The 11,447-nt window shown below is 58.1% G+C and overlaps 1 protein-coding gene across 1 annotated transcript; it reads left to right on the plus strand.

The window, feature by feature from the left end:
- The first annotated feature begins 1,347 nt into the window (after positions 1-1,347).
- On the plus strand, positions 1,348-11,179 carry DLL4 (delta like canonical Notch ligand 4). Its single transcript, XM_001099250.4, has 11 exons — positions 1,348-1,742; positions 1,855-2,124; positions 2,639-2,696; positions 3,517-3,780; positions 4,195-4,255; positions 4,341-4,471; positions 6,605-6,774; positions 6,953-7,172; positions 8,281-8,983; positions 9,481-9,589; positions 10,127-11,179. Exons 1-11 carry the CDS (start codon positions 1,677-1,679, stop codon positions 10,130-10,132), a joined length of 2,058 nt encoding a protein of 685 aa, XP_001099250.1. The 5' UTR covers positions 1,348-1,676; the 3' UTR covers positions 10,133-11,179.
- Positions 11,180-11,447: the final 268 nt, after the last annotated feature.

An 11,447-nucleotide genomic window follows, 5' to 3' on the forward strand; every position in this document is an offset into this window, starting at 1 on the left:
TATCGCCCGACTACAGCCATCACCTCGCCCGCGGGCTGACAGCTGAAGACACAGGGCCCCCGCCGTCCTCAGCGTCGCAAAGAGAGAGCTCCCCGGCACCCCCGAGACTGGGAGAAGCCGGCCCTCCCCGGTCTGCGGCCTCCGGGGATCACGCCGGGTTCCGAGAAAGCAGCTGCGCTGCTGTCGCTTGGAGGAGTGGGGCCACCCGGGGGACCCTCGCGGGCGAGACTTGTGAAGCCACCTGAAACTCAAACAGCTCCGCACACCTCCAGTTCCACCCCACATCCCGCCTTAGGAGGCGAGGACCCGGGCCGACCCGGCCTCAGTCCCTCACCTTGATTCTCCAGTGGCCTGAGCCAACTCTGGCGTCAGGAGAGTTCCTTCTTGCCCCAGCGGAGCGACAGGGCGCGGCCGGGGGCTTGGGGCTGCTGGGGTGGGGGGAGGCAGTGGGCGCAGGAACTGAAGCGGGACCCAGGTGAGGGGACGCGCTGGAGGCGGGGCCAGAACCTCATTACCATACAGCTGAGGACGCGCCCCCCTCCTACCTCCGGGACCACGCCCCGCCCTCCCCCACCTCAGGGACCACGCGTCTGGGTCTCTGGCACGCGCCAAGCCCTGGCAGGGGGCAGAAGGGAGAAGGCACGCGCTGGGCACGCCCCCGCAGCTAGAGAGGGAGACGCCCAACAGGTGCACAGAAAGGGCCCGGAGCCTTAGACCCTTAGCCCCTAGCCTTGCTCAGAGTGGCCACGGAGAGGTTAACGCTTCTGCTGGCTTCCCTGCTGCGCTGGGGACGCGTGGTGGGGTGGGCACTCATAGGTTGGGGGCCGATGAGACAAGGGGTCCCGAAGGTCCAGGAAGGAAAACGAGATATGATTTCCCTAGCGCTGGTTTTCGCATTCCAGGTTTAAGTTCTTTTTACCTGCTTTAGAACACTAGGTAACTAGTGCCTGCTGCGGACGTACAGCCTACAGCGACTACCTAGTGTCTCCGCCCCCAAGACCATCCCCGAACCACCCGCTCACCTCCTGCCCCATTACCGGCCAACCCCTCTATCCTCCGGAGGCAAGGGTCTCAGCCCTTAACCCCGCCATCGCGGAGGACTGGTCACCTCGGCACGCGCAGAGCTGGAGAACCTAGAGGTTGCGAGCTGCACGGAGGGGCGGGAACCTGCGCCCGACTGGCTGACGGGGAGGGGGGAGCGGCGGGGGCGGAGGCCCCCTCCGGGCGGCGCTGGGACTGTAGCTGCTAGAGGCCGGGAGGGGAGGGGAGAATGACCATGAGTCTGAGTGACAGGCGGCGAGGAGAGGAGCCAATATATATAAGGAAGGCTCCCAGCGCGCAGGTTTCAGTAGCGGCGCTGCGCGCAGGCCGGGAACACGAGGCCAAGAGCCGCAGCCCCAGCCGCCTTGGTGCAGCGTACCCAGGCTCTAGCCCGCTTGCAACCCCAGGATTAGACGGAAGACACGTCCTCTGCGCTGTCGCCGCCCAGCCGCAGTCACCTGGATTACCTACCGCGGCAGCTGCAGCGGAGCTAGCGAGAAGGCCAAGGGGGAGCAGCGTACCGAGAGGAGCGCCTCTTTTCAGGGACCCCGCCGGCTGGCGGACGCGCGGGAAAGCGACGTCGCGAACAGAGCCAGATTCAGGGCCCACGGGTGGAGAGAGCGACGCCCCAGGGGATGGCGGCAGCGTCCTGGAGCGCCTCTGGCTGGGCGCTACTGCTGCTGGTGGCACTTTGGCAGCAGGTAACACGTCCCGCGCCCTCTCCGTCCCCTCTGCCGCGCTCTGGGCCTGAGCCTCGGGCACCAGCTGAGCTGACCAGTCCCCTCCCTCCTTCCCTCGGTCCCTGTGCAATAGCGCGCGGCCGGCTCCGGCGTCTTCCAGCTGCAGCTGCAGGAGTTCGTCAACGAGCGCGGCGTACTGGCCAGTGGGCGGCCTTGCGAGCCCGGCTGCCGGACTTTCTTCCGCGTCTGCCTTAAGCACTTCCAGGCGGTCGTCTCGCCCGGACCCTGCACCTTTGGGAGCGTCTCCACGCCGGTATTGGGCACCAACTCCTTCGCTGTCCGGGACGACAGTAGCGGCGGGGGACGCAACCCTCTCCAACTGCCCTTCAATTTCACCTGGCCGGTGAGCACAGCGTGGGCGCATTGGGAGGTCGCAGAAGCCGAGAGAGGAGGCGCCCTGGGACCAAAGCCCCCTCCCCAGATTTCCTTGCACACCCCCCCCACCCCCAAAAAGCCCAGGATGCATTCTCTCTTGGCTCTTTCTTCCCAACTCTCTCTTGGGACCTGATCCCAGAGAAGGCTGTCACCAGTCTGCCTCTTCCCAGTTTATGTCCTCCCGTCCCCAGCTCTTGGGACACGACTTTCATTACCTACCACTCTGGTGCGGTACCCCACCACCCCCTCCTTCAATGGCTCTCGCTTACACACTCTCCCGTCCCTCAACCCTCTCTCTACCGGGGGTTCTCCTCTCGCCTTCCCTGCTCAAGCGCTACACTGTGCGCAGCCCGGTTATGTTGACCCGGGCGCAGTAACTGAATCCTGCAATTAGATTAATTAGACAGGCTGCCGCAAGGCACCCCCACCTCTCCCGGCTTGCTCATCTCGCCATCTCTCCGTCCCCCCACCCCCTTTCCCAGGGTACCTTCTCACTCATCATCGAAGCTTGGCACGCACCAGGAGACGACCTGCGGCCAGGTGAGTAGCTCGCTCCGCCACCACACGGGGGCGACACGGCGCAGCGCCGAAAGAGTTAATCTGTTCTAGGCGGGGGAAGTGCGGGCTTGGGGGTGGGAGGCAGGACGCTTAGCTGGGCCTGGAGCTGCGCCCCGCGCTGGACGCTCGGATTCCGCTCGCTGCCTGGACTCAGAGCACAATTGCGTTTCCTGCGGGTTATTTTTGGCGTGGGAACGCGGGGAGTACGGCGGTGAGAAAGGCTGAAGCTGCCAGCGCCGCTGACGGGCCCCTTCCTGTATTTTACACCTTTCGCGAATTCCGCTCCTTTGGAAAGGGAATAATGGCTTTGGGATGTTGTTCTGACACAGAGGAAAAGGATATTTCAGCAGCACAACAATTCTCACTTTGAAAAGGAAAAAAGAAAACCATTACCCACCTCTGGAGGCAGAACCCCTGAATGGGCACCAAAGGACCCCCTGCTCCCAGGGCCCTCCCTAGCCTGGGGAGCTTTTCTCTCTTTTTTTCTTTTGTCCATTTTGACCTCTTTTCCTCTTTCCCCTCCCTATCTGCCTCCAAGACCCTGGGATATCTTAACATCCTTCTATTGTCCCCTTTTTGAATACTATCAGGCCCCCTGCACATGCACACACATAGGGCAGCTACAGAGCGGGGCTTTGGGTCTCTCTGGCCTGTTCTTGCTGGCAGGTGGGGGTCATCTGGATAACTGGGCTGATTTGTTGGCTGATCACCATCATCACAGCCAAGAAGGACATTGGCCAGCCGTCACTGGCACCCCTGGGGACTGGCGACCCTTCCCTGACCCGACCCTCTGCCCCCTCAGAGGCCTTGCCACCAGATGCACTCATCAGCAAGATCGCCATCCAGGGCTCCCTAGCTGTGGGTCAGAACTGGTTATTGGATGAGCAAACCAGCACCCTTACAAGGCTGCGCTACTCTTACCGGGTCATCTGCAGTGACAACTACTATGGAGACAACTGCTCCCGCCTGTGCAAGAAGCGCAATGACCACTTCGGCCACTATGTGTGCCAGCCAGATGGCAACTTGTCCTGCCTGCCGGGTTGGACTGGGGAGTACTGCCAACAGCGTAAGCAGCCAAGCTCCCACCTGTGTGGAAGGGGAGGGTCCCCTGAGCAAACACAGTGAAGCTTCTTGGTCACGGCTTGTCTCCCTTGAAGAGCGGGTCTGGGCCTCCTACTAGCTGGGCCTCAGGGACACCTAGGGATGCTGAGGGTGGGCTTAGCCTCAGACCTCCTCTCTCTTCCCAGTGCTCCTCCCATCATGCCAAAGCCCACAAGAAGCCCATGATGACATTCCATTCAACTTGACTTCTCCTTCCCTGTGCCATCATTTCACTTTAAGATACCCAGGACTCCTCTGGGAGGCCAGGAGTAGGAAGTGGGCCCAGGAGAGTTAGGGGACCCCCAGGGCCAGCAGGGGAGAATGGAGCTTAAGAGTCCTTGGCATCCCAGCCTCACCCAGCTCTGTGTTCTTCCCTTAGCTATCTGTCTTTCGGGCTGTCATGAACAGAATGGCTACTGCAGCAAGCCAGCAGAGTGCCTGTGAGTAGGGGACAGGAAGTGGTGAGTGGGAGCCCTCCCTTGGCCAAGGCCTCTCACCTCACTCTGCCTCTCCCTTGTTCCCCAGCTGCCGCCCAGGCTGGCAGGGCCGGCTGTGTAACGAATGCATCCCCCACAATGGCTGTCGCCACGGCACCTGCAGCACTCCCTGGCAATGCACTTGTGATGAGGGCTGGGGAGGCCTGTTTTGTGACCAAGGTGAGTCAGGGTGAAGAGAGGATGCAGAGTGGGTGGGAGAGATGGAGCTGGGGGGTGGAAATCCGATTTGTTGCCTGGATCCTTCTTACTTGGTGACTGCAGACTTGGCTTTCCCATGATCTTCCAAGGATCTAGGGTCTTTTAAGGATCTTTACAACTTGCCTAGGATGAGGCAGTGGGTCCTTCCCCAGGTGCGGAGGCAGGGGGTGGTGGAGCCAGGGTGACTGAAGAACCCAGGAGGATGACAAGGTCGGCAGCCTGGAGGTTGCACTCAGAAATCCTAGCAAGGCCAAAGAGAGAGGATGCCAGTTTCAGTTCCTCTTTCTACCCCGTAGTTACCTATTAACCCCCTGAGTGTTTGCTTACCTTCCAGGGCTGTTTGAGCAGCTCTCCCCTAAACAGCTGTCTGGTGGGGTGTGCCCACTGGCCACCTGAGGCTGTGGGTGAGCTGGGCCTCTGGGCGGAGTGGCATCTAACCGACTTTTTGGTGTGGGCACAAACGGCCTCCCCTGCTCTTAGCTAGTTACCACCTGCCTGAACCCATGCGGTCTCTACCTGGTGTTTAGGGGTAGTCACTCTCTGGCTCTACAGGGGCCTTTCAGTCTCAACCTTAGGGGAGGAGGAAGCCTTTTTTCTTGCATCCCGCTAGCCAGCTGCAGCCTGTGCCTCCCATTTTCAGGATCAAATGGGTGCACCTGCTGCCCAGAGACACCAGCGCAGCCCTGGGTAGGGTGGGCGGAGGGCTTGCCAGGATGGAAATAAATTGCCTAGGCCCTGACTTACTGTCAACAAGGGTCTTGAGATTCAGTCCCTGTGTTCTGTGTGTGTGTGTGTGTGTGTGTCTGTCCCTCTACTACCATCCCCACCCCAACACTCACGCATCTGGTTCCTGCTCATTCCCTTCCCTCTCCACCGTATTTGCTCCCAGGTGACACAGTCATATACTCATTGTATGCAAACACAGCACTTGCAGGCCCTATATTTACTCTGTCTGGTTCTCCCTCCCTGTCCTTCCCAAATAAAAAAACACTTATATTTCAAAATGCCCTTGTAACACCTCTTCATTTAAAAAGTGCCCGATCACTGCCTATGGTGGCTCACATCACTCCTCTACCATTTCTACCTGTTGAAATTTTATCCCTACTTCCAGGCTTATCTCAGCTGCCCCTCCTCCATGACGCCTTTTCTGACTTCCTCCCCAACATGTGGCCTTGCCCTCCGCTCTTCTTCCTTATGTTCCTCCTACTTGGGTTGGCAGTTTGTGAGTTTCCCTGGCAGGACGGACGTCTTCCAGTTCCAGTTGTGTTGTTTCACTTTTGGTTGACTGCACTGGTCATATGTGATTCAAGGTGCTTTAAGAAACATGATTTTAGGCCGGGTGCGATGGCCTGTAATCCTAGCACTTTGGGAGGTCGAGGCGGGTGGATCACTTGAAGTCAGGAGTTCGAGACCAGCCTGGCCATCCTGATGAAACCCCATAAAAATACAAATATTAATCGGGCACAGTGGCGCATGCCTATAATCCCAGCTACTTAGGAGGTTGAGGCATGAGAATCGCTTGAACCTGGAAGGCAAAGGTTGTAGTGAGCCTATATCACATCACTACACTCCAGCCTGGGCGACAGAGCGAGACTCTGTTAAAAAAAAAAAAAAAAAAAAAGAAAGAAAGAAAAAAGGCCGGGCGCGGTGGCTCACGCTTGTAATCCCAGCACTTTGGGAGGCCGAGGCAGGTGGATCACCTGAGGTCGGGAGTTCAAGACCAGCCTGACCAACATGGAGAAACCCCGTCTCTACTAAAAATACAAAATTAGCTGGGGTAGTGGCACATGCGTGTAATCTCAGCTACTCGGGAGGCTGAGGCAGGAGAATCGCTTGAACCCGGGAGGCGGAGGTTGCGGTGAGCCGAGAGCGAGCCATTGCACTCCAGCCTGGGCAAAAAGAGCGAAACTCTGTCTCAAAAAAAAAAAAAGAAAGAAAAGATTTTATCGGTAGTGGAGGAAGGATGTTTGGGCCTGGGAGACTTTGAGTTGAGGCATCTTTGAGCCAAACATGGGGGCAAACATGGACTGCAAGGAGCCTAGAGGTGAGTGCCTTCCCTGGCCCTGCTCACCTGCTTGGTTCCTGTTTCTGCAGATCTCAACTACTGCACCCACCACTCCCCGTGCAAGAATGGGGCAACGTGCTCCAACAGTGGGCAGCGAAGCTACACCTGCACCTGTCGCCCAGGCTACACTGGTGTGGACTGTGAGCTGGAGCTCAGCGAGTGTGACAGCAACCCCTGTCGCAATGGAGGCAGCTGTAAGGTGAGGCCCAGACCAGCTCAGGAAGACAGAGGTGTCAGGTGGTGTCTGGGCATCCTTAACCTAGGCAGCCAGTGGATGTACAGCCATGGACAGGCATTGTGGGCAGGTGGGGCCCAGCCTTCAGTCATGCATCCCTGCCCCCCAGGGTCTGACTTTGGTTCCTTTATGGTCTCTCCAGGACCAGGAGGATGGCTACCACTGCCTGTGTCCCCCAGGCTACTATGGCCTGCATTGTGAACATAGCACCTTGAGCTGCGCTGACTCCCCCTGCTTCAATGGGGGCTCCTGCCGGGAGCGCAACCAGGGGGCCAGCTATGCTTGTGAATGCCCCCCCAACTTCACTGGCTCCAACTGCGAGAAGAAAGTGGACAGATGCACCAGCAACCCGTGTGCCAATGGTACGTCCTGCTGCCCTTCTAACCTGGTGGACTGGTACTGGGGCTGAGAGAGACTTCTGGTGAGGGAGGGTCAGGAGAGGAGCGAGGCATTGTCTGCCACTCTGGCCCCCCATCTGCTCCGGAGGGCGAAGAGCTTGCTTGATCAGCTGGGAGGGGCTGTGGAAGCGGAGCTGGTTAGTAGCACGCAGGCCTTAGGAGCAGGGGTGGTGTGCACCCTGCACAGCTTCCATTCCTATTCCCATGTCAGAACGCTGTCCTGGCTGGGGTGGCCTCTGACCCTCCCCAGGAAGTCCTGAGCTGGAGAGAGGGATGTTGGAGGCTTCGTGTTTCTCCTCAAAGGAGGCAGTGATTCAGTCAGAGCCCTGCTCCTGGAGGCCTCATCTTGCCCCGTGCCCAGGTAGAGCATGAGGTAGCATGAGGCGTCTTGAATGTTCGCACCTTCCGAGGCACAAAGCTGTTGGTAATCCTTGTCTATCTGGCTCCCAGGTGACCCTCTGTGAGGCAGGCAGGCAGGCAGCGCTTAGGAGCTGGAGAGGGGTGGGAAAGGCTGAGAGGGAGTCTGCTCTCTCACTGAAGCCTCTGGCACTGCCGTTTCTTCATCACTGAATGGAAACTATAACACCTGTCCTCTGTCCTTCATGTGGTTGTGAAGATGAAGTAAAACAATCACGATTGTACTTATCTGAGCATTAATTGTATACCAAGCATGGGCTCTTGACTTCATGCACCTTCCTAGCTATCCTATGAAGGGGCTAGCATTCTACTCCAGTCTAACAAATGGGGAAACTGAGGCTTAGGGACACGGTTAAGCAGCAAGCACCAGATCTCAGGCCAGAGAGACAGCTGAGGTCCAAACTCAAGCCTATCTGTCTGAGTCTACATTAAAGCTCTGTAAGATGCTAGTCATTTTAATACATGAGCCCACTGAGGCCTAGAGAATCAGGGTCATGCTAAACTCCAGGTCTCCTGACTCTGTGCAGTTCTCTTTGTAGTGGGCTCTGCACGTGGAGGTAGAAGGGCCCGAGCATGTTCCTGGAATGGGGCTCCCACCCCATGCCCCAGGGGGCTCCCAGGCTATCACTGACTTGTGTCTCTTGCATCCTCACAGGGGGACAGTGCTTAAACCGAGGTCCAAGCCGCATGTGCCGCTGCCGTCCTGGATTCACGGGGACCTACTGTGAACGCCACGTCAGTGACTGTGCCCGTAACCCTTGCGCCCATGGTGGCACTTGCCATGACCTGGAGAGTGGGCTTATGTGCACCTGCCCTGCCGGCTTCTCTGGCCGGCGCTGTGAGGTGCGGACATCCATCGATGCCTGTGCCTCAAGTCCCTGCTTCAACAGGGCCACCTGCTACACTGACCTCTCCACAGACACCTTCGTGTGCAACTGCCCTTATGGCTTTGTGGGCAGCCGCTGCGAGTTCCCCGTGGGCTTGCCGCCCAGCTTCCCCTGGGTGGCCGTCTCCCTGGGCGTGGGGCTGGCGGTGCTGCTGGTGCTGCTGGGCATGGTGGCAGTGGCTGTGCGGCAGCTGCGGCTTCGACGGCCAGACGACGGCAGCAGGGAGGCCATGAACAACTTGTCGGACTTCCAGAAGGACAACCTGATTCCTGCCGCCCAGCTTAAAAACACAAACCAGAAGAAGGAGCTGGAAGTGGACTGTGGCCTGGACAAGTCCAACTGTGGCAAACAGCAAAACCACACATTGGACTATAATCTGGCCCCAGGACCCCTGGGGCGGGGGACCATGCCAGGAAAGTTTCCCCACAGTGACAAGAGCTTAGGGGAGAAGGCGCCACTGCGGTTACACAGGTGAGTGGTGCCCGGAAGCCCAGGGCCTGGCCACCGGCCTGACATGGTTCTGCCTGGGCTCCTCCTAGGCCAGGCGGGAAGCAGTTAAGCAGCTGGGGTTTTGCTACTGACAGGAAGATCCTCCAGTAGGATTTCTGCCAGGGGTCCTTTGTCCTTCCCTCCCATTCATTCATTTGTTCATTCACACATGTCAAGTGTCCTTAGTGTGTCTCTTGTGACTTCCATCTTTCCATAGTGTGGCTTGCCTCTAGTGGCAACGCTGGCTTTTTGCAGGGCTCAGACCCTTCTGGTGAGGTTGGGAGGCCTGTGGCTCTCTTAAGGGCCTGTTCCTAAGCGTCCCTCCCCCGCCCCCCCGCAGCAGCCCAGCATTGGGCACTTCCAGCCCCTGTGTCTTCCTTAAGAACCAGCCTGCAGGTGCCCTTTGGCTCTTCAGGGTCCTCCCTCCCCGTGAGCCTCTCCCCGTCCTGCCCTCCCACACCTGTCTTATGTTCCCTCAGTGAAAAGCCAGAGTGTCGGATATCAGCGATATGCTCCCCCAGGGACTCCATGTACCAGTCTGTGTGTTTGATATCAGAGGAGAGGAACGAATGTGTCATTGCCACGGAGGTGAGTGCCGGGCTCGCCTTCCCTCCTGGCTTTTGTGGGTGGGAAAGTGGCCTGGTCCCTCTTGACCCATGGGCCCTTCCTGAAGGGTAGGTTGGAACCCTGCCTTGGCAGGCCAAGTTCAGTGGATCCCTGATCCATTTGGTCCCTGCTGGTCTCATTGCCTTGGGTCCCTACTGGCCTCATTGCCACAAAGGGCATGAAACAGAAACCATGGTGGCAAGCCTGGTCTGGTCCTTTCCTGCTGTATTGGTGCTGGGCTGGGCAGCCATATGGCACTGCTTGCCAGCCTCTGATGGATGAGGGAGCCCCTCATCCCTTGTGCCCCTCCTGCCCCTTCCCACTGGCTTCCTCTATTGACCTCATGAGCACAAGCTCCCAAGCCCGTGTGTGTGTTGGGCTGAAGACTGGGGAGAACTGCCCCACCTGCTCTTGGCCCCTGCCTGCCCCGTCGGCTTCTCCCAGGGAGGCCCAGGGAGGGCCTGGAGGGAGTGCGCATGCCCAGGGTAACCTGTTTCCCTGCCTTCTGCTTGCTCCCAGGTATAAGGCAGGAGCCTACCTGGATATCCCTGCTCAGCCCTGCGGCTGGACCTTCCTTCTGCATTGTTTACATTGCATCCTGGATGGGACGTTTTTCATATGCAACGTGCTGCTCTCAGGAGGAGGAGGGAATGGCAGGAACCGGACAGACTGTGAACTTGCCAAGAGATGCAATACCCTTCCACACCTTTGGGTGTCTGTCTGGCATCAGATTGGCAGCTGCACCAGCCAGGGGAACAGAGGAGAGGAGAGATGCCACTGGGACCTGCCCTGCCAGCAGTGGCCTTTGGGGGGCTCCTTCTGGGGCTCCGGCCTGTTTTCCAGAGAGAGTGGCAGTAGCCCCATGGGGCCTGGAGCTGCTGTGGCCTCCACTGGCATCCGTGTTTCCAAAAGTGCCTTTGGCCCAGGCTCCATGGCGACAGTTGGGCCCAAATCAGAAAGGAGAGAGGGGGCCAGTGAGGGCAGGGCCTCCTGTGGGCTGGAAAACCACTGGGTGCCTCTCTTGGCGGCGTTTGCCCTGCAGGTGAGGTGAGTGCTTGAGGGAGGGGAGTACTTTTTGCCCCATGCCTCCAACTACCACATGCGGGCCTGGCTCTCTGGTCTAGGTCCTTTGGGCAAGAATGTCGGTCTACTCGGCTTCTATCACCCTCTGGCCCTGGGCTCCTGTAAGCAGACAGGCAGAGGGCCTGCCCCTCCCACCAGCCAAGGGTGCCAGGCCTAACTGGGGCACTCAGGGCAGTATGTTGGAAACTCCATTGAGGGGGAAATCAGGTGCTGCGACTGCCTGCGCCCTTTCCTCCCTCAAGCCCACCTCCATGACCTCGAGCCTGGGCTCTGGTCCACTACTGCCCCAGACCACCCTCAAAGCTGGTCTTCAGAAATCAATAATATGAGTTTTTATTTTGTTTGTTTTTTTTTTTTTGTAGTTTATTTTGGAGTCTAGTATTTCAATAATTTAAGAATCAGAAGCACTGACCTTTCTACATTTTATAACATTATTTTGTATATAATGTGTATTTATAATATGAAACAGATGTGTACAGGAGTTTATTACTTATTGGGTCCTGTCTTTGTGATGGCACTCCTGCCCTCTCACCCAAAAAACTCTAAACTCCCTTCCTCTACTGCTGCCTTGTGCCCCGCCAGAACCCCTGGGACCTCTGCAGACACTTGGATTTGGCATGTCATACCCCAGGCCCTTGTCTTCTTCCATTCCTTGAGGAGCCGACCCTCACCCATCTAGTCCCCAGCCTCAGCCAGCCTTCCCTGCCTGCTGACTTTGAGTTGGCACAGCACCCCCTTCCCTCTTTATGCCCTCACT

The sequence above is a fragment of the Macaca mulatta genome, chromosome 7, assembly GCF_049350105.2.
Source record: "Macaca mulatta isolate MMU2019108-1 chromosome 7, T2T-MMU8v2.0, whole genome shotgun sequence".
Taxonomy (NCBI): Eukaryota; Metazoa; Chordata; class Mammalia; order Primates; family Cercopithecidae; genus Macaca; species Macaca mulatta.